We start from the raw sequence: 21,940 nt of genomic DNA, 5'->3' as shown, positions 1-21,940 counted from the left end.
GACCCAGACAAAGGTTTTGGTTTCAGAGAAAAAGGCAAGTTGGACCTGAGTGATTTGGTCTAGAAAGGAAGTAGGTCTTAATAAGGTTGTGTTGAGGTTTCTAGCTAAAAATGGACCAACAATGTATGTTTGTCTCCTTTCCTTTGTGCAACTCTATTAAAATGACAGTATAGAATTAACCAGCAAGGACCACGAAGAGAGGACAGAACAGCAGTGGATGAGTTTAATGAATATCTGGAAGGCAGGTGCATGGAGATGTACTTCCTGACTTGGGAGAGAAAGTTCTAATCCAAGTTCCCATGGAGAGGGGAAACAACAGGGGAGTCAGATCACCCTGCAAAAGCCTGTTGTGATAGACTTAATGTCTGCGTTCCCCCAAAATTCTCATGCAGAAATGTTAACCTTCAATGTGATGGTATTAGGAGGCAGGAGGTGATTAGGTCAGGAGGGTAGAGCCTTCATGAATGGGATTAGTGCCCTTATAAAAGGGACCCCACAGAGCTCCTTCACCCCTTCCTCCATGTGAGGACATGGCAGTAAGACAGCAGTCTGTGAAGCAGTTAGAAGAACCTCACCTGACACCGAATCTGCTGGTGCCTTGACCTTGGACTTCCCAGCCTCCAGAACAGTGAGAAATAAATTTCTGTTGTTTATAAGCCACCCAGTCTATGGTATCTGTTATGGCAGCCTGAACAGACTGGCATCTGTAGAGGACCTGAACCAGGATTTCGGTGACCAGGAGACGTGTGGGGTGGCAAGTGGCCCAAAGTCTATGTGAGGTGGCAAACCCCGGGTTCCCTTCCCTAGTCCCAGCCCCACAAGAGAGAAGAGACCGTTCCTTGGAGAAACCAGTCTGGAAAGAGTCTAAGTGGGTTCACCAGTCTTAGCAGAAAGCAGGGGCAAGGAACAGAGCAGGATGCAGGGAGGGCAGGTGAAAGACTGCAAGCTGAACGTGGGACCTTCGCCCTTGCTCATCCCCTGTCTCCAGAATTCAGAATTCCCCCCTCCCTTGTCCCCTCCCTACCACCTGGGCAGGAGACTGGAAGAGTCTTCTCTGGAGAAAATGAAGGGCCCCAAGGAAACAGATTCCAGACACTGGGGACTCCAAAGCAGGGCTCAGGACAATAAAAATGAACGAAGGATCCTCCAAAAGGATGAACTGAGAAAGAGGTAGAGCTTATTGCTGCGGGAAACTGAGCAGGAAGAGCATTTTTAATGCAAAGAACAGAAGTTCTATCTTGGCCTGAGTTTCAGGAAGCAAAGGGATCCCATCTCTCGGGAGATGTCCTGAAGACAGTGGAACACAAAAACATATAGGAAAAACGTGTACGTTCAGAAAGGGTTTTCATGAGAGCAATACAGCAGAGGACAGCCTCTCTAAGTAGAAAGTAGATCTCATTCCTACAAATGTGCTGGCTAATTAGTTCATTCCTTGGTCTCTCTGTCTGCCCATCCATCTGTCCATATATCAAACAATCAGTCAGAGTGTCAAGTAACATGCCAGGCACTGTGCTAGTGCAAGCAAAAACTACAGTGACAAACAGAACCTAGGACCCTACTCCTACAGAGTTACTAAATAGCTGGACTAAAAACAGTGTATCCCTTCAGATGTTAATTATTTTGTAAAATAATGTCTTTAAAATTATGAAATAAAGGTTTGCTTAATGAAAGACACCTGGGATGCACAGAAAGGTATTAAGAAAAAAAAATACACTTGCCACTCAAGGCCAACCATTCTTAACTTTTTCCTGGGCCTTCTTTTTTCTACCACATTTATAAATATATAATATATGATCAATCATACATAAAAAAACATTATATTGCTATAATATATTTCCAAGCAGAGTCATACCTTGCCAGAATCTTGTATCATTTTGACGTTTTCAGAACCAAATTTATCTGAGTAAAGTTTAAGGAGTCTCTGAGAAATTTCTGACAGAGGCGTGAGTTTGGGTTCCTTGTAGATATACTCCTTTCCGTCTTCATCTTCAAAGAATCCCTGTGACATAAAGCACAATTAGAACTATCCCCAAATATAAGCCCAAGGCTTACCACCCAGGGAGGATTCTTTTGTTACAGGAGTTAACGACAACAAAAAAGGGAATGATTCTAAAAACAAAATCACGCTTTCCGAATAGGAAGGAAAATGATAATAATGTGAGGTCTGGGTGCAAGGTAAAGGCGAAACACAAAATTGCAAACTCATCCAAGAATGCTGTCATTAAGTGTTGAGGGAAATGAAAGATTGGGGATTCAAGACTGTGTTCCCTCGGTGAAGTCTAATCATGGGATTCAAGCCTGTTTCACATTCCCAAGGAGCAGAACTCACTAAGACATGACTCAACAGCCTGCTATCCGCAGGCCTCAGAAACGCACACACATCCCTTCTCCTGATCTCTGCCGTTAACTTGGGATTTTACGGCATAAAGGGAAACATTCTGGTCTGGCAAAAGTTATGTGAAGTTGGTGTAAATTCTATTTTGTCTTCCTGATGAGACAAATATTAAAGGGCTGTAGCATAAGATCAGGAAATATTTTCATTATCACCAGTCATCATCTGTTTTAGCACCAATCATGTCTCGATACAAGAAGGCTAAGTATTGCATGGGAAGTGAAAAAGGTTGAAAACTAAAAAGCCCAGATTGGGGTTAATATTTGAAATAAATTAAAAAAAAATTTCTCATCTAAAATAAAAGAGAGAAAATGGTGCAAAAAACACAGTATATAAAAGAAAAAATGCAGGCTAACATGAAACAAAAAACACCCACATCAAACTAGGAGTTTAGATGCAGTAATTTCACTACATTACTTGCTTTTTAAGCATTTACTGTAATTACCTCCACATCTGTTTCACTGTCTGTAAACTGGTATTGCTATAAAGTTATAAAAGACAATAAATAACAGGATAAATTGAAGGTTATATAATGCTCATAGAAAACCACACACCCTGAATAAATGGATTGTAATTTATACTATTTAATCATGTTAGAGACTTGGAGGTTAAACTTTCAGTTAAATTTAAATGACCCCTTTTCTAAAGGGTTTCTGAAATATTACAATGGTAAATCTACTTGCAGAGATATTGTATTATAAAAGACAGAGAAGCACAGGGACAAAGGAAACCAGAAACTCTTAATTTTGGTTTAAAACATGCAGTATAGACGTGTAAGGGAACAGGTGATTTATTTCTGTAAATGGAATAAAATGTTAATTTTGTTTTGGAGTTTGTAATGACTGGACAGATATACATACAGACTTGAAAAGGAAACTTGCAAACCACACTGAAGTACCAAAATGCTGCTAAGAATATCTTATGGAAGGAGAACTTACCGCTGCCTTAAGAAAGTAATAAAGAAAAGACAGGAAGAAAGAAAAAAAGGCAGAAAGTTTACTACTGAGGAAGATAAGAACCATACTAAACATGACAAATTCATCAAATTAGCATTTCTAGAAAACAGAAAATTTACAAAATACCACTTTGTGTATAGAGTCTAAACAAGAAAAAAAGGACTTGAGACAGCCTAGAGAACAGAGAGGAGGCTCACCTGTCCGAAGAAGGCTACTCGGAAGTATGTCCCCAGAAGCCTTCGGCCTGAGTGCATGACCTCGGTCACCTTGCTGTAGGCTCGGTGAAGTGTGTCATACAGATGGGCCAGCCTCTGGAAAGTAGAACAAAACCCATTTCTTCCCACTTGCAACTAGTAGAATTATTTTAAAATAACAATGAAATGATACTATATAGGTGAAAATTCGTTGGACTTGAGTTTCAAAGAAAATCAAGAATGCATTTTGACAGCACAACTGTAGTGATCATTATCCAACTGTTTCGTTTTCTACCCAGAGGGCCATCCTGCGCCTTGAAGACCCACTGGATTTCCAGTGCAGTAAGCCAATTCAGTCCTCTGATGACGTTTGTAGTCTTGCTTTTCCTACTCCATTCCTTAGCTAAGAGAAACTGGATGGCCTCCCCAGCCCAGGAAGGATGAAAGGGTCACTGTTTTCCCACGTAGGTGGAGTGCCAGAATTCCCAACCCTTGTCGTTTGAGATTTGAGGTCTGGGTAGAGGTGTGACACCTGATGGCTCTGAGGGTGGCGACTGCCAGTGTCACGTGGAGGGTCAGAGGTCATTGCTCAAATGGCCTGCTTGTGCTCTCTGCATATAAGAGTGTCTGGGGATGTGTGTCACTCCACTGTCCTCTCAAACGGGAGAAAACAAACCATTCAGATACCTCAAAATCCCTCCGCTTCTCGTAGATGGGGATGATGAGCTTATAAATGTCGGCGATCAGCTCATAGCGCTCGGCCTTCCAGAGTCCGTCGGCACACTGTTCCAGGAGCTCCATGAGCACATCCTGATCAAAGAAGAAGGCCCCCGGCCAGGAAAGAGCGTTACAGGGAAATTGGCATTGTGTTCCTTGCAGAATACATAAATGGTTAAGACGGCCATAAAATTTCAAAATATGTAATATTTTTAAACACTAACTTCCAAGTTCTTTTTTTTAATGAGCTATTTTCCAATCATGTTTACAAACAGAAACTAAGCGTCACATTGTGTGACTGTGTAATAGTTAAATGCATGGAAAAAAACTGAAATTGATGGTTTCACACAGGCTCTCAATTTTTGTTCTTAGTTTTCTTTTTCTAAATATAATTTAGATTTTCTTCCTTTCTGAGGAACAGTGACAATGCTGAGACATGGAAAGTCACTAAGCATGACTTCAAACCAATTTAAACATCTTAGAGCAATTCAGTAATGGAGTGTGGTAGGCACTACGCCTGCCTCACCAACATTCTTTCCCTTTTCCTTTCAAAATTTCTATCTACTGAAGTTTGGGCAGTCACCCTGCCTCCATTAAAGCCCTTGAACTTTGGAAGAAGCTAACACTATGACTCAAGGGCTGGGACAAGTGCCTCAGGTTTAAACTAACCAGCATAAATCTATTTTCTGGCCAATCATTGCTTCATCATGTGACCTAAACTGGCCAATCGGGGTGAATTTTAGGATCCTTGCTGGGAATGCTGGGACAGATGCTCTCAGCAGACTGGACATGCCAGCCCCAGTCAAGCAGGTAGCTTGACTGGGGCTGGCATCCATCCCATGGCCAGCCAGGGGCCTGTCTGCCCTATTAACAGAGTGGAGAGCTCCTCCTCCCTTCCAAAGTAACTGTATCTTTTACCACTTTGTTAAACATTCAGATTGATGTGTCAATCCTCTGTGGAATTTCCTAATGGGAGCCAATTTATTCGACCTTTATTTAAGCCCATTGGAGTAGGGTTTCATTAATGAGGTTGAGTAAACTTCATGTGCTTATTTGTCATCTATATAGCTTTGGTGAAGTACCTATTCAAATCTTTTCCTCACTCTTCTTCTACTGGGTTATTTTCTTATTATTGGGTTTTGAGAGTTCTTTATATATTTTGCATAAAAGTGATTTATAATTTTCTCCCAATCTGTAGCTTGTCTCTGGATTTTCTTAACTGTCTTTTGAAGAGCAGATGTTTTAAATTTTGGTGAAGCTCCATTTATCAAGTTTTTATTTTCTGGATTGTGCTTTATACATTACATCTAAGAGATCTTTATCAAGTTCACAAAGATTATCTCCTATGTTTTCTTCCAGAAGCTTTATACTTTTATATTTCACATTTAAGTCTATGATCCTTTGAGTTATTTTTGAATACAGTGTAAAGTACGGGTCAACTTTTTCTTCCCATATGAATGTCCAGTTGTTCCAACACCATTTGATGAAAGACGGTCTTTTCACCATTGAAGTGCCTTTGAATTTTTGTCAAAAATCAACTGACCATACGTGTGTGGGTCTATTTCTGGCTTCTCTGCTTTGTTCCATTGATAGATGTGTCTGTCTTTGTGCCAATATCACACCGTCTTGATCACTACTGTAGCTTTATAGAAGGCTTTCTCCACAGTGACATGAACAATATTTTGGGCCAGATAACTCTTTTTTCTGGGGGGCTGTCCTATGCATTATTGGATGTTTAGCAGCATTCTTAGCCTTTACCCACTAGATGCCAGTAGCAGTAGCACCACCCTTCCCCCTTTTTCCAAATTGTGACATTAAAAAACCTTTCCAGACACAGCCAAACGTTCCCTGGGAGAGAGGGGGCAAAATCATCCCTAGCTGAGAACCACTGCTTTATCTTGAAATCAGATAGCACGGCTCTTCCAACTTTTTCAAAATTGTTTTGGCTAGTCTAGTTCCTTTGCTTTTCCATATAAATTTTAGAATCTGTTTATCAATTTCTACCAGAACTCCACATGGGAGTTCGATTAGGATTGCTTTGAATCTATAAATCAATTTAGGGAGAATTGACATCTTAAAAATACTAAGTCTTTCGCTCCACTTATTTAGGACTTCTTTGATTTCTTTCATCAGTGTTTGGTAGTTTTTAGCATACAAATCGCTACAGATTTATACCTAATTTTTCAAGGTTTTTGATGCTTTTATAAACAGTACTGTTTTTTAATTTTGATGATTTTTTTTTGGAGTAAAGGCCGTTATTTGAGTAAGATTTAAAGTCATCCAGCATACCTGTTTGTAGGAATTATACAAAATAATTGTTAACAATACGGTGAAACTATGGTATAAGAATCTCTAAACGTGAAGGTTGATTGATTTCTGTACACTGATCTTATGTCCTATGATCTTGCTAAACTCAGTTTCAGTAACTTCTCTTATAAATTATTTTGGGTTACTTCTGTCACAAAGGACAACTGCATCTTATGTCAATGTACGCAGTTTTATTTCTTTTTCTTACCTTACTGCACTGGCTAGAACCTGCAGCACAATGTCGAATAGGAGTGGTAAAGCAGGTATTCTTGTCTTGTTCCCAATTTTAGGGGGGAAGCATTCAGTCTTTCACCATAAAGTATGATGTTAGCTGTAGGTTTTTTGTAGATAATCTTTTTTCTTGAAGAAGTTCCTTTCTACTCCTAGGATTTTTTTTTTAACTCATGAATGGATATTGAATTTTTTCAAATGATTTTTCTGCATCTATTAAGATGGTCATAAGACTTTCCTTATTTATTCTGTTAATATGGTGAATTAATTGGCTTTTACAGGGTTGGACCAACGGTGCATTGTCAGGGTAAACACCACTTAGTCACAATATATTCCTCTTATTTATATACTGCTAGATTAAATTTGCTAATATATTTTTTAAGGCTTTTATAGTTGCCTTTTAATATGTTTGTATCCTCCATAGTTCTGTAAATGAAGGGCAGGACCTGTGTTTTTCATTACCAGCCTAATGTTTCATTATAGTCCTAATGTCTACGGTTTATAGGTCCAAAGAAAATAAACATTTTAAAAGCAGTTGTGAATCAATTTACCAGAAAATACTACCTAACTGACTTAAACAAACCATCTTTAAAGCAAGACATTTAATTCCTATGTCATATTTACAACATAAAAATCATAAAACTGTCATCTGTGTGACTAAACTCTGTACCAATGCTTATAAAGAGGTGCATCAGTTGTCTCATACTTTTATTGTAGGTCTCATTAAGTGCAAACACTGAAGCCAGAATATGTAGTAATTATCCTAACAGCTATAGACAAAGAAAAAAGTCAGTAAAGGTCCTAACACCATATCTTTTCTTTGTGCATTTGTATTATGAAGTTGCAAAACCTCTCTCCGTTTTCTCTTAGTTTTGTCTCAAATCTTTTCCAATGGAGAATCTATCCAGGTTAAATATGACAAAATTTTATGATTCTTCTCATGCTTCTCTGATTATACAAATCTACATAAAAGAAAAGCATAAAAATAAAACTTGTATAGTGTCAGTGTCAATGTACTTACTTTAGCATATTTGTAAAACTGGGAAGGTAATAAAGGTCTAATCTAATTTGGTAGTTGTGATGATCAAATAAAATTTTACCCATTAAAATGCTCTGAAAACTAAATGCTATATGTAATTAACAGGCCAGTTAAACAAATCTCTCTTTTTCAATCATCACTTTTTACTTTGTACTAATTTTTGAAAAATGATATCTTACTTCTACTGGGTAATGTAATATCCCACAGTGCCACATACATATGTGGTAGGCAAGAATTTCTTGGATGAATGAATCGATCTGTATTTTTGTTAGTAATATAACAATATTACTAATAGCTGTCCTTCGCTGTAGGGAAACGAGTCCTTTATCAAAGCCTTGCAATTCTTACATATCTTAGATCACACACACTGCACTGGGTATTTATCGAGCATCTTCATTCTCAGTGATGCTGTGGGACTATAGCAGAGGTGAACGAATTCTGAGAAGACCCAATTTCCCATCAGGGATGAGAATGCTGTACAACCAAGGAATTCTTCTGATAACAAAATAGTCAAGGCATGGAAATTTACCCATCTTAAAGCTATTCTTAGGTTTAACTTACAGACTACTCATTTGGCCCCTTCTTTTCTCACTACTGGGTTTTGTTCAATCTATAGTATGGTTCACACTGTAGATGTATATACACAATGATGACACCCTATTTACTGTGGATGGGATCAGAGAGACCTAAAGTTTCTTAACTCCATGCCTAGCAGTTACAGCACAATAAGACTCTAGAGACTCAGGGGCAAGATGGCGGAAGAGTAAGACGCGGAGATCACCTTCCTCCCCACAGATACATGAGAAATACATCTACACGTGGAACTGCTCCTACAGAACACCCACTGAACGCTGGCAGAAGACGTCAGACCTCCCAAAAGGCAAGAAAATCCCCACGTACTTGGGTAGGGCAAAAGAAAAAAGAAATAACAGAGACAAAAGAATAGGGACGGGACCTGCACCAGTGGGAGGGAGCTGTGAAGGAGGAAAGGTTTCCACACACTAGGAGGCCCCTTCGTGGGCAGAGACTGCGGGTAGCAGAGGGGGGAAGCTTCGGAGCCACGGAGGAGAGCGCAGCCACATTGGTGTGGAGGGCAAAGCGGAGATTCCCCGCACAGTGGAGCGGTGCCGACCAGCACTCACCAGCCCGAGAGGCTTGTCTGCTCAGCCGCCGGGGCGGGCGGGGCCTGGGAGCTGGGGCTCGGGCTTCGGTGCTGGCCGGGAGGGAGTCCGGGAAAAAGACTGCAGCTGCCAAAGAGGCAAGAGAATTTTTCTTGCCTCTTTGTTTCGCGGCGCGCAAGGAGAGGGGATTCAGAGCGCCGCCTAAACGAGCTCCAGAGACGGGCGCGAGCCGCGGCTATCAGCGCGGATCCCACAGCAACAGGGACGCAGAGGGAAAAACGGAGAGATTCCCGCACAGAGGCTCGGCGCCGAGCAGCACTCACCAGCCCGAGAGGCTTGTCTGCTCACCCGCCGGGGCGGGCGGGGGCTGGGAGCTGAGGCGTGGGCTTCGGTCGGATCCCAGGGAGAGGACTGGGGTTGGCTGCGTGAACACAGCCTGAAGGGTCTAGCGCACCACAACTAGCCGGGAGGGTGCACGAGAAAAAGTCTGCAGCTGCCGAAGAGGCAGGAGACTTTTTCTTGCCTCTTTGTTTCGCGGCGTGCAAGGAGAGGGGATTCAGAGCGCCACTTAAACGAACTCCAGAGACGGGCGCGAGCCGCGGCTATCAGCGCGGACCCCAGAGACGGGCATGGGACGCTAAGGCTGCTGCTGCCGCCACCAAACAGCCTGTGGGCGAGCACAGGTCATTCTCCACACCGCCCCTCCCGGGAGCCTGTGCAGCCCGCCACGGCCAGGCTCCCGTAATCCGGGGACAACTTCCCCGGGAGAGCGCACGGCGCGCCTCAGGCTGCTGCAACGTCACGCCGGCTTCTGCCGCCGCAGGCTCGCCCCGCCTCCTCCGTACCGCTCCCTCCCCCCGGCCTGACTGAGCCAGAGCCCCCGAATCAGCTGCTCCTTTAACCCCGTTCTGTCTGGGCGGGGAACAGACGCCCTCAGGGGACCTACATGCAGAGGCGGGTCCAAATCCAAAGCTGAACCCCGGGAGCTGTACGAACAAAGAAGAGAAAGGGAAATCTCTCCCAGCAGCCTCAGAAGCAGCGGATTAAAGCTCCACAAACAACTTGATGTGCCTGCATCTGTTGAATACCTGAATAGACAACGAATCATCCCAAATTTAGGAGATGGACTTTGGGAGCAGGATATATTAACTTTTCCCCTTTTCCTTTTTTTTGTGAGTGTAGATGTGTATGCTTCTGGGTGAGATTTTGTCTGTATAGCTTTGCTCTCACCGTTAGTCCTAGGGTTAGGTCCGTGCGTTTTTTTTTTGTTTTTTTTTTTTGGCTTAAAAATTTTTTTTTTCCTAATAAATGTTTTCTTAATAATTTTTTCCTTATTTTCTATTTTTTAAAAAAATTTTTAATAAGTTTTTTCATATTTTTTATTTTAAAAAATTAAAAAATTTTTTTCTTAATAAATTTTTTCTAAATAATTTTTTTCTTATTTTTAGTATAAAAAATTAATAAATCTATTTTTAAAAATTAAAAAAATTTTTTTTTTCTTAATAAATTTACTCTTAATAATTTTTTTTCTTATTTTTTATTATAATTGCTTTACTTTATTTTATCCTCTTTTTTTCTTTCTTTCCATTTTTTCTCCCTTTTATTCTGAGCCGTGTGGATGAAAGGCTCTTGGTGCTCCAGCCAGGCATCAGGGCTGTGCCTCTGAGGTGGGAGAGCCAACTTCAGGACACTGGTCCACAAGAGACCTCCCAGCTCCACGTAATACCAAACGGCGAAAATCTCTCACAGATCTCCATCTCAACATCAAGACCCAGCTTCACTCAACGACCAGCAAGCTACAGTGCTGGACACCCTATGCCAAACAACTAGCAAGAGAGGAACACAGCCCCATCCATTAACAGAGAGGCTGCCTAAAATCATAATAAGGCCACAGACACCCCAAAACACACCACCAGACGTGGACGAACCCACCAGAAAGACAACATCCAGCCTCATCCACCAGAACACAGGCACTAGTTCCCTCCACCAGGAAACCTACACAACCCACTGAACCAACCTTAGCCACTGGGGACAGATACCAAAAACAACGGGAACTACGAACCTGCAGCCTGTGAAAAGGAGACCCCAAACACAGTAAGATAAGCAAAATGAGAAGACAGAAAAACACACAGCAGATGAAGGAGCAGGGTCAAAACACACCAGACCTAACAAATGAAGAGGAAATAGGTAGTCTACCTGAAAAAGAATTCAGAATAATGATAGTAAGGATGATCCAAAGTCTTGGAAATAGAATAGACAAAATGCAAGAAACATTTAACAAGGACGTAGAAGAACTAAAGAGGAACCAAGAAACGATGACAAGCACAATAAATGAAATTAAAAATACTCTAGATGGGATCAATAGCAGAATAACTGAGGCAGAAGAACGGATAAGTGACCTGGAAGATAAAATGGTGGAAATAACTACTGCAGACCAGAATAAAGAAAAAAGAATGAAAAGAACTGAGGACAGTCTCAGAGACCTCTGGGACAACATTAAACGCACCAACATTCGAATTATAGGGGTCCCAGAAGAAGAAGAGAAAAAGAAAGGGACTGAGAAAATATTTGAAGAGATTATAGTTGAAAACTTCCCTAATACGGGAAAGGAAATAGTTAATCAAGTCCTGGAAGCACAGAGAGTCCCATACAGGATAAATCCAAGGAGAAACACACCAAGACACATATTAATCAAACTATCAAAAATTAAATATAAAGAAAACATATTAAAAGCAGCAAGGGAAAAACAACAGATAACACACAAGGGCATCCCCATAAGGTTAACAGCTGATCTTTCAGCAGAAACGCTGCAAGCCAGAAGGGAGTGGCAGGATATACTTAAAGTGATGAAGGAGAAAAACCTACAACCAAGATTACTCTACCCAGCAAGGATCTCATTCAGATTTGATGGAGAAATTAAAACCTTTACAGACAAGCAAAAGCTGAGAGAGTTCAGCACCACCAAACCAGCTTTACAACAAATGCTAAAGGAACTTCTCTAGGCAAGAAACACAAGAGAAGGAAAACACCTACAATAACAAACCCAAAACATTTAAGAAAATGGGAATAGGAACATACATATCGATAATTACCTTAAATGTAAATGGATTAAATGCTCCCACCAAAAGACACAGACTGGCTGAATGGATACAAAAACAAGACCCATATATATGCTGTCTACAAGAGACCCACTTCAGACCTAGAGACACATACAGACTGAAAGTGAGGGGATGGAAAAAGATATTCCATGCAAATGGAAATCAAAAGAAAGCTGGAGTAGCAATTCTCATATCAGACAAAATAGACTTTAAAATAAAGACAATTACAAGAGACAAAGACGGACACTATATAATGATCAAGGGATCGATCCAAGAGGAAGGTATAACAATTGTAAATATTTATGCACCCAACATAGGAGCACCTCAATACATAAGGCAAATACTAACAGCCATAAAAGGGGAAATCGACAGTAACACAATCATAGTAGGGGACTTTAACACCCCACTTTCACCAATGGACAGATCATCCAAAATGAAAATAAATAAGGAAACACAAGCTTTAAATGATACATTAAACAAGATGGACTTAATTGATATTTATAGGACATTCCACCCAAAAACAACAGAATACACATTTTTCTCAAGTGCTCATGGAACATTCTCCAGGATAGATCATATCTTGGGTCACAAATCAAGCCTTGGTAAATTTAAAAAAATTGAAATCGTATCAAGTATCTTTTCCGACCACAACGCTATGAGACTAGATATCAATTACAGGAAAAGATCTGTAAAAAATACAAACACATGGAGGCTACACAATACACTACTTAATAACGAAGTGATCACTGAAGAAATCAAAGGGGAAATCAAAAAATACCTAGAAACAAATGACAATGGAGACACGACGATCCAAAACCTATGGGATGCAGCAAAAGCAGTTCTAAGAGGGAAGTTTATAGCAATACAAGCCTACATCAAGAAACAGGAAACATCTCGAATAAACAACCTAACCTTGCACCTAAAGCAATTAGAGAAAGAAGAACAAAAAAACCCCAAAGCTAGCAGAAGGAAAGAAATCATAAAGATCAGATCAGAAATAAATGAAAAAGAAATGAAGGAAACAATAGCAAAAATCAATGAAACTAAAAGCTGGTTCTTTGAGAAGATAAACAAAATTGATAAACCATTAGCCAGACTCATCAAGAGAAAAAAGGAGAAGACTCAAATTAATAGAATTAGAAATGAAAAAGGAGAAGTAACCACTGACACTGCAGAAATACAAACGATCATAAGAGATTACTACAAGCAACTCTATGCTAATAAAATGGACAACCTGGAAGAAATGGACAGATTCTTAGAAATGCACAACCTGCCGAGACTGAACCAGGAAGAAATAGAAAATATGAACAGACCAATCACAAGCACTGAAATTGAAACTGTGATTAAAAATCTTCCAACACACAAAAGCCCAGGACCAGATGGCTTCACAGGCGAATTCTATCAAACATTTAGAGAAGAGCTAACACCTATCCTTCTCAAACTCTTCCAAAATATTGCAGAGGGAGGAACACTCCCCAACTCATTCTACGAGGCCACCATCACCCTGATACCAAAACCAGGCAAAGATGTCACAAAGAAAGAAAACTACAGGCCAATATCACTGATGAACATAGATGCAAAAATCCTCAACAAAATACTAGCAAACAGAATCCAACAGCACATTAAAAGGATCATACACCATGATCAAGTGGGGTTTATTCCAGGAATGCAAGGATTCTTCAATATACGCAAATCAATCAACGTGATACATCATATTAACAAACTGAAGGAGAAAAACCATATGATCATCTCAATAGATGCAGAGAAAGCTTTCGACAAAATTCAACACCCATTTATGATAAAAGTCCTGCAGAAAGTAGGCATAGAGGGAACTTTCCTCAACATAATAAAGGCCGTATATGACAAACCCACAGCCAACATTGTCCTCAATGGTGAAAAACTGAAACCATTTCCACTAAGATCAGGAACAAGACAAGGTTGCCCACTCTCACCACTATTATTCAACATAGTTTTGGAAGTGTTAGCCACAGCAATCAGAGACGAAAAAGAAATAAAAGGAATCCAAATCGGAAAAGAAGAAGTAAAGCTGTCACTGTTTGCAGATGACATGATACTATACATAGAGAATCCAAAAGATGCTACCAGAAAACTACTAGAGCTAATCAATGAATTTGGTAAAGTAGCAGGATACAAAATTAATGCACAGAAATCTCTTGCATTCCTGTATACTAATGATGAAAAATCTGAAAGTGAAATTAAGAAAACACTCCCGTTTACCATTGCAACAAAAAGAATAAAATACCTAGGAATAAACCTACCTAAGGAGACAAAAGACCTGTATGCAGAAAATTATAGGACACTGATGAAAGAAATTAAAGATGATACAAATAGATGGAGAGATATACCATGTTCTTGGATTGGGAGAATCAACATTGTGAAAATGACTCTGCTACCCAAAGCAATCTACAGATTCAATGCAATCCCTATCAAACTACCACTGGCATTTTTCACAGAACTAGAACAAAAAATTTCACAATTTGTATGGAAACACAAAAGACCCCGAATAGCCAAAGCAATCTTGAGAACGAAAAATGGAGCTGGAGGAATCAGGCTCCCTGACTTCAGACTATATTACAAAGCTACAGTAATCAAGACAGTTTGGTACTGGCACAAAAACAGAAATATAGATCAATGGAACAGGATAGAAAGCCCAGAGATAAGCCCACGCACATATGGTCACCTTATCTTTGATAAAGGAGGCAAGCATATACAGTGGAGAAAAGACAGCCTCTTCAATAAGTGGTGCTGGGAAAATTGGACAGGTACATGTAAAAGTATGAAATTAGAACACTCCCTAACACCATACACAAAAATAAACTCAAAATGGATTAAAGACCTAAGTGTAAGGCCAGACACTATCAAACTCTTAGAGGAAAACATAGGCAGAACACTGTATGACATAAGTCACAGCAAGATCCTTTTTGACCCAGGTCCTAGAGAAATGGAAATAAAAACACAAATAAACAAATGGGACCTAATGAAACTTAAAAGCTTTTGCACAGCAAAGGAAACCATAAACAAGACCAAAAGACAACCCTCAGAATGGGAGAAAATATTTGCAAATGAAGCAACGGACAAAGGATTAATCTCCAAGATTTACAAGCAGCTCATGCAGCTCAATAACAAAAAAACAAACAACCCAATCCAAAAATGGGCAGAAGACCTAAATAGACATTTCTCCAAAGAAGAGATACAGATTGCCAACAGACACATGAAAGAATGCTCAACATCATTAATCATTAGAGAAATGCAAATCAAAACTACAATGAGGTATCATCTCACACCAGTCAGAATGGCCATCATCAAAAAATCTAGAAACAATAAATGCTGGAGAGGGTGTGGAGAAAAGGGAACACTCTTGCACTGTTGGTGGGAATGTAAATTGATACAGCCACTATGGAGAACAGTATGGAGGTTCCTTAAAAAACTAAAAATAGAACTACCATATGACCCAGCAATCCCACTACTGGGCATATACCCTGAGAAAACCATAATTCAGAAAGAGTCATGTACCAAAATATTCATTGCAGCTCTGTTTACAATAGCCAGGACATGGAAGCAACCTAGGTGTCCATCATCGGATGAATGGATAAAGAAGATGTGGCACATATATACAATGGAATATTACTCAGCCATAAAAAGAAATGAAATGGAGGTGTTTGTAATGAGGTGGATGGAGTTAGAGTCTGTCATACAGAGTGAAGTAAGTCAGAAAGAGAAAAACAAATACAGTATGCTAACACATATATATGGAATCTAAGGGGAAAAAAAAAAAAAAAAAAAAAAGAGGTCATGAAGAACCTAGTGGCAAGATGGGAATAAAGACACAGACCTACTAGAGAATGGACTTGAGGATATGGGGAGGGGGAGGGGTGAGGTGTGACAGGGTGAGAGAGTGTCATGGACATATATACACTACCAAATGTAAAATAGATAACTAGTGGGAAGCAGCCGCATAGCACAGGGAGATCAGCTCGGTGCTTTGTGACCACCTAGAGGGGTGGGATAGGGAGGGTGGGAGGGAGGGAGATGCAAGAGGGAAGAGCTATGGCAACATATGTATATGTGTAACTGATTCACTTTGTTGTAAAGCAGAAGCTAGCACACCATTGTAAAGCAATTATACTTCAATAAAGATGTTTTAAAAAAAAAAAAAAAAAAAAAAAAAAAGACTCTAGAGTAACTTTAATATAATCTCATAGAAAATTGAACATTCTTCTCAAAGAGTTATAAGTGTTATAACCAGGCACAGTCACTACCACATCATTAACTTGATTCTTTCATTCAGTCATTCACACATTTTACCAAGAAGCTACTACGTACAAGGCACTGTGCTCGACACTGGGTTTATAAAACAAATCTATATAAATAAAATTTAAGTTTCTGTAATTTATAAAAATGGCTCTGTAGATTTTTACTAAACGTGGGGTGGGGGTGGGTTTGGGATAGTTTATCAGGTTATGTGGTATACATGAAACTGGCTTTGAGGAGGAGGCCCTCAAAGACACAGAGAGGTTGTCCTTCGAAGCAGCTAGAACTGATGGACTAGAGACTCATGACCACCGACTGGAAGAGATTTGACGTGCATGTTAAGATACTGAGGACAGAGAAAACCACAGTGATTTCAAATACGTGCCAAACTGCAAGTCAGAAGGGTAGACACTCTGAACTGAGAGCAGTAGGCATTTACTGACTTAACAGTAGTCTGTGTGTCTCTGAGTGAGTCCTGGGGAGGCCAAGAATCAAGTGAAGAGAGCACTTCCTGCTCATAAAGCTCAGATCTCTATGCAGATCCATAAAGAGATTACAAAAGATGGTGGTGAGTGTGCTGATAAATGCGCAGGGCATCAGGGATGCAGAGAGGAGCAGCACCTATCCAGTGATGGGGGATGGGGGGCCATGGAAGGTTGCAGAAAGTGATGACTGACTGAGTCTTACACATCATCAGGAGTTAGTGAGGTGAAGGTGACAGGTGGGAATAGCAAGGAAGAGGGGGGAGACATTCCAGGGAGAGGGAACAGCCTGGGCAGAGACATGGGAGAGATGGCAGCATGGTGTGTGAGAAATTTATAAGTAGTTTGAGGGCTAGAGTATAAAATCTGAGTCAAACAGGGCAAAGAGATGAGGTCAGGGAGGCGGAAAGATTAAATACACAGATTAAATAGCCACACTCAAAGTTTTCTAAAAATAAATTAATAGTTGAATATAGATAATTTTATGAGAAATGAAAATGTACACAGACATACATCCACTATCACAACAAGGAAGTATTATATAAGGAAGATGTTACTTGATTTTAAAATGATGTTCTGTCTATCCTCATAAGGCGTCTGCGTATAGCAGCCTTTCAGGTATGTTTTGAATGGTTCTAGATTTAGTCACTTAAATATATATCAAATAGAGTTTATGAGTAATCTCCTGGGCCAAATGCTCCTAATTGTGAGACTAAGATTTGAATACTACTTTTACTCATTTGTCAAACCAGAAACACAAGGAAAGTTTTAAAACGATGAAACCTGAATTCATGTGGCATATCAATACTATGGACAATTCAGTTCACTACGGAAAACTCTGCCATATTTGGTACAAAAAAATAGACTTCAGCCAGGGACACTTCCCAGAATGGTTGGAAAACAGTAATGTTTCATAAAGTGAATAGAGCTTAGTAAACAATTATGAAATAAGTATCACAATTTGATGGCAATTAAGAATTAGGAAATAATACATCATCAACCTATATATGCTACTGGACATTATTTTATCTTTTCTTTTGATTCAGGAGGCATTCAGGATCTATAGTGTATCAGTCTGAATATCACTTTTTATTGCAGAAAATGGTAATGTATACTATAAAAAGCAGAGTAGAGATTTTACCCAATAACAAACTAAAAATGGCTTTTATTTTTTAAAAAGGTAACTCCTTCTCTCATAAAGGTAGAGTATGGATTACTGAGCATCAAAGCTTAATTTGGTAAGGTAAATTATTCAAGCTAATATACCTTGAGGTATATAATATATATATTATATATATATATATATTATAGGTATACTCAACTCTATACCTAGACGTTTACAGCTGGTGCATCAAGTAACAATTCTTTGAATAGAAATAACCAGCAATAATAGACAGCTAAGTTTGAGAGACCATATGTCAACACAAAATTATAAAGAGTCATAAAAACTAAGACATCATAGTAACTAAACATCGGGGCATATATGAATAATATTCTCAGCAGAAATTCCACGTATTAATTTACTTTGAATTCTCGGCAATCACTTGAAAATGAGAACTTATACTGACAGTGGTCAGAGAGTGGTGACCTTGAAAGGCGATCATACAGAAAGTCTGATAGTTTTCCCCCTTGTTTAAAATCTAAATGCCAAGTTATTTTTTTCTAAATTGTCAATACACGCAAAGAACTATAAGTAATTACTGGTCGGGGAAAAAAAAACCCTCAATGAGCTTTATGCACCTGGAAAGTATACATTTTATGATATTAGACTGGACTTAAAAAGATCTCGGTACACTAAGCTCGTAAGCCATTCAGGAAGCTGTTTAAAATGTAATTAGCCAGTCATTTTTAGGTGTGCCACAGCCATGCAATTGAGGGCACCAAGCACCTGTCTGTGGAAATAGCTCACTAATGCCGTGCATGGGCGTGTGTGTGTGCTTGAAAATGCATTATGAGCCTGTGTATTTGCAGGTATTTAAAATTTTTTCACTTAAATAATATTTGCCCCATCTTAGGATTGACTGATTTAATTTAACCTTTCTTATGAAGCTAGCTGTCTCTTTTATCTACCATTTGGGAATAACCGTAAGCGTGTGACCTGGCTCGGGCAATGGTGTACATCATGGCATCACTCACATTTCCACTGTATTATCGTTTCTCAAGATACAGTCGAAGATCCTTTGTATCAGAATAATCACCTGGGATGCTTGTTAAAATACAGATTCCCAGGCGCTACAGTCACCCAACTAAATCTGGGGATGGGTGGGGGTGGGTTAGAATGGGAATCTATATTTGTAACAGGAATCTAAGTAATTTTTAAGCACACTAAAGCTTGAGGACTAGTACACTAGGTCAAACTTTCTAAGACAGGCACCTCCCTCATGTATCACTGAGCTGGCACATGGCACACAGCTAGTTTACGGAGCGAATCAACACATGTAAATGTAGAAATTTCTAAGCCACAAAGAACTGAGACAACTTTCAATTCAGATTCTAAGGGACCGTGGTTTAGGTGTTTCTCCTCAATGGCAAGAAAGCATCAGAAGCAGTGCTGTGTGCTGGGGCAGGGACCACATCATGCTACCCTTGTCTCTCCAGCATAAGGAAGCTTAGGAAATATTTGCAACATGAAGCAGGGCAATATGTCCTGGTATGAGACAAGGTAGAGCAGTCAGACAAGTTCCATGGGCCACGCTCCCTACTGCTACTGTTTTCGAGAAGCATGATAAAAGTGAAGATATGCTATATAACTTTTATGGTTCTAAGAGCACTCTCGGTCAAGGAGAAGTAGATGCTTAGACCACTCTACAGGGTTACAGAAAATTGCCAGGCTTGGATGAGATGTAAACAGAGGAACCACAGAATGTGTTTTGTTGATAACTCTCTCTTGGGATGTTCTGTAGGTATAAACATTTTACGTTTGTTATTTCTGAATAGATGCAGTTTGGCTAATACAAGTCAGTGACCTGCCTGGTGAACCTCACCGTTGCTGGTCTGTGAAACAACACTTAGTGTGCCAAATACAGTCGATCCTCATTATTTGCTGTGGTTATGTTCTATGGTCACCACCGACACTGAATTTGTGAACGCGGAACACCCCCTTCTCGGGGAAATACAGGATTAGGCTCCAGAGAGCCTCTGGTTACAAAATTTTTGACAATTGATTAGTACATAACCTTGTTTTATGTGTGTTTCTGTTTAAAGACACCTCATTTAGTACATACTGTTGATTCATTAATATTGAACCCACGACCCAAAGCACTGTTAACTCCTGCCTGAACAGAGCTTATCTGACAAGTATTTTCTCTGTAAGGCACATCACCTTCCTGAGCTAAGGGACACTGGGCAGCACTTCAGCACCATGCTAGGGGCCAGAGAAGGACCCCCGTTTACAGCACGAGCTGAAACAAGGAGGCAGAGTGTTGCCTGTTCAGCCTCAGATGGGAACGTGTGGCCTCAAATTTTTTGCTGCTTTGTGCCATGTCCCCAAATGACTGCAAAAGCACCTCAGTGCATGCTGATTTTGGGGTAACAAAGAAATTTTAGCAACTGGGCAAATAATGAGGATGGACTGTATTTTCCATTTCCCCACTACAGTCCCTTTTGGCCCCGTTCCTCCCTTGCTCTGTGCCACGCGGGCCGACGCACCAGGACTGCTGGCCTGCCTGCTGGGCTCAGCCAGTGGAAGGCCAGCAGGAGACTGGTGGACAGAAGGAGAGTGTGGGGAGGGGGTGCCTCCCTCCCCGCCCCCATGCCAGGACTGAGCCGGGGCAGGTGGCCCCTCTGTGTAGTTTCTCTCTCCCCGCTCCCTTAGCGCACAGGTTGACAGTGGCAACCCAGCTGTTGCTAACCTCCAGGGTTCTGTAATATTCCTTGCTGGTTTCCCTAAACCCTGATCAAACTTTTCAAAATAGTCCCTTTGTTAGACTTGCTTCAATTTCTGAGAGTGCTACCTATTTCCTTCTAGGACCCTGCCTGTATGGGATAATGAGGGAGGGATCTCAAAACAACATGGGCTGCATGTAATTTTGATACCATAGGAAACTCAGAATTCTTCAATCTGCATAGGCTCCAATTTGTGAAACAAAATGTAAACAGGAATGGAACATTTCTCTTTAATCAAAAGCAGCTGCGGGGGAGTTCGCTCTTTAGATCAGAGTCAAGGAAGATGGATTGCTACCAATAAAAACTCATCTGAGGTCTCCTCCTAGGAGAATTGTGCATTTTTAGGTAGTGCCTCTAAAATCATGTTAGGAGAGCATCTTAGACATTTAAATATATCTAGTAATGCACATTAAAAGGGCAATGATTTTTATTAAACTATTGTTCTGCACCTATTCCCATCAGCTTTCCCCAAAACTCCTTCTCTGGCAGAGATATTCAACTTTCACTTTTTCTTGAAACATCTTGAGAGCCAAAGCAAAAACTACGTGGCAGTTTCTGCTTTCGTGACTTTTGGAACACGTTCTTTTTTCACTGCTGGCTAGTTTCACTTCTAATGTGCAGGCCTTGCTTGGGGCTTTACAACCCCCTGTGCCACATCCTAATCAGGATAGATTGTCGTGTACTATGGACGTTGTTAAAGATTTACCAACTTTACGCTTCAAGGACAGGGTGGAAAATCCATATTCTGAAAATAACTGATAAAGTTATCCCTGTCACATGTTCAGTGATTACTCAGAGTGGGTGCCATCCACAAATCTCCCCAATCAAGTCTGCCCTTGATTTCACAGGGCTCATTCCCTAGGCTGCAGAGACTACTCCAGCCTACTACTTAATCTGATGAGCAAACCTGAACTTCATGTTATCATTCCTGAGGACAGGTTACTCAGAACTGTTTACTTTCGAATCTTTAGTTGTTCTTGGCATTGCTGTTTTCCTTATCGAATCTAAACAAAGTGCTGCGCTCCGGAGGACTGACTGTGCAGCAGGGGACAAGGGTGGTTTCTCCACGGAAACAATGCGTTCAAGCCTCTTTTCAGGAAAAAGCCCAGTGCAAACCCTCCTTGAAGCGAGGAGTTCAAAGCCAAGAGCGTGCGGGCCTTGTTGCCTAAGGGACAGGCACACACATCAGAGTAAAAAATGAAAAATTACCATTGGGCCAGGCATTTCAAGGTGGAGAAACCGCTGA

General features: G+C 40.4%; 1 protein-coding gene across 11 annotated transcripts in view; it reads right to left on the bottom strand.

The window, feature by feature from the left end:
- DOCK9 (dedicator of cytokinesis 9) overlaps positions 1 to 21,940 on the bottom strand; it is a 285,850-nt gene that overhangs the window by 15,172 nt on the left and 248,738 nt on the right. For all 11 annotated transcript variants that reach the window (XR_009697557.1, XM_061171127.1, XM_061171131.1 and 8 more), the window contains 3 exons: positions 4,230 to 4,352; positions 3,546 to 3,659; positions 1,853 to 1,999 (listed from right to left, as the gene is read on the bottom strand). Coding sequence is in view for 10 of the 11 variants with exons in the window: in XM_061171127.1 (XP_061027110.1) it covers positions 1,853 to 1,999; positions 3,546 to 3,659; positions 4,230 to 4,352 (384 nt within the window). In the remaining variant the exon portion in view is untranslated. The remainder of the gene's footprint in view (positions 1 to 1,852; positions 2,000 to 3,545; positions 3,660 to 4,229; positions 4,353 to 21,940) is intronic.

The sequence above is a fragment of the Eubalaena glacialis genome, chromosome 16, assembly GCF_028564815.1.
Source record: "Eubalaena glacialis isolate mEubGla1 chromosome 16, mEubGla1.1.hap2.+ XY, whole genome shotgun sequence".
Classification (NCBI taxonomy): Eukaryota; Metazoa; Chordata; class Mammalia; order Artiodactyla; family Balaenidae; genus Eubalaena; species Eubalaena glacialis.
Note: the sequence above shows the minus strand (reverse complement) of the source record. Positions and strands in the feature narration are given on the sequence as shown.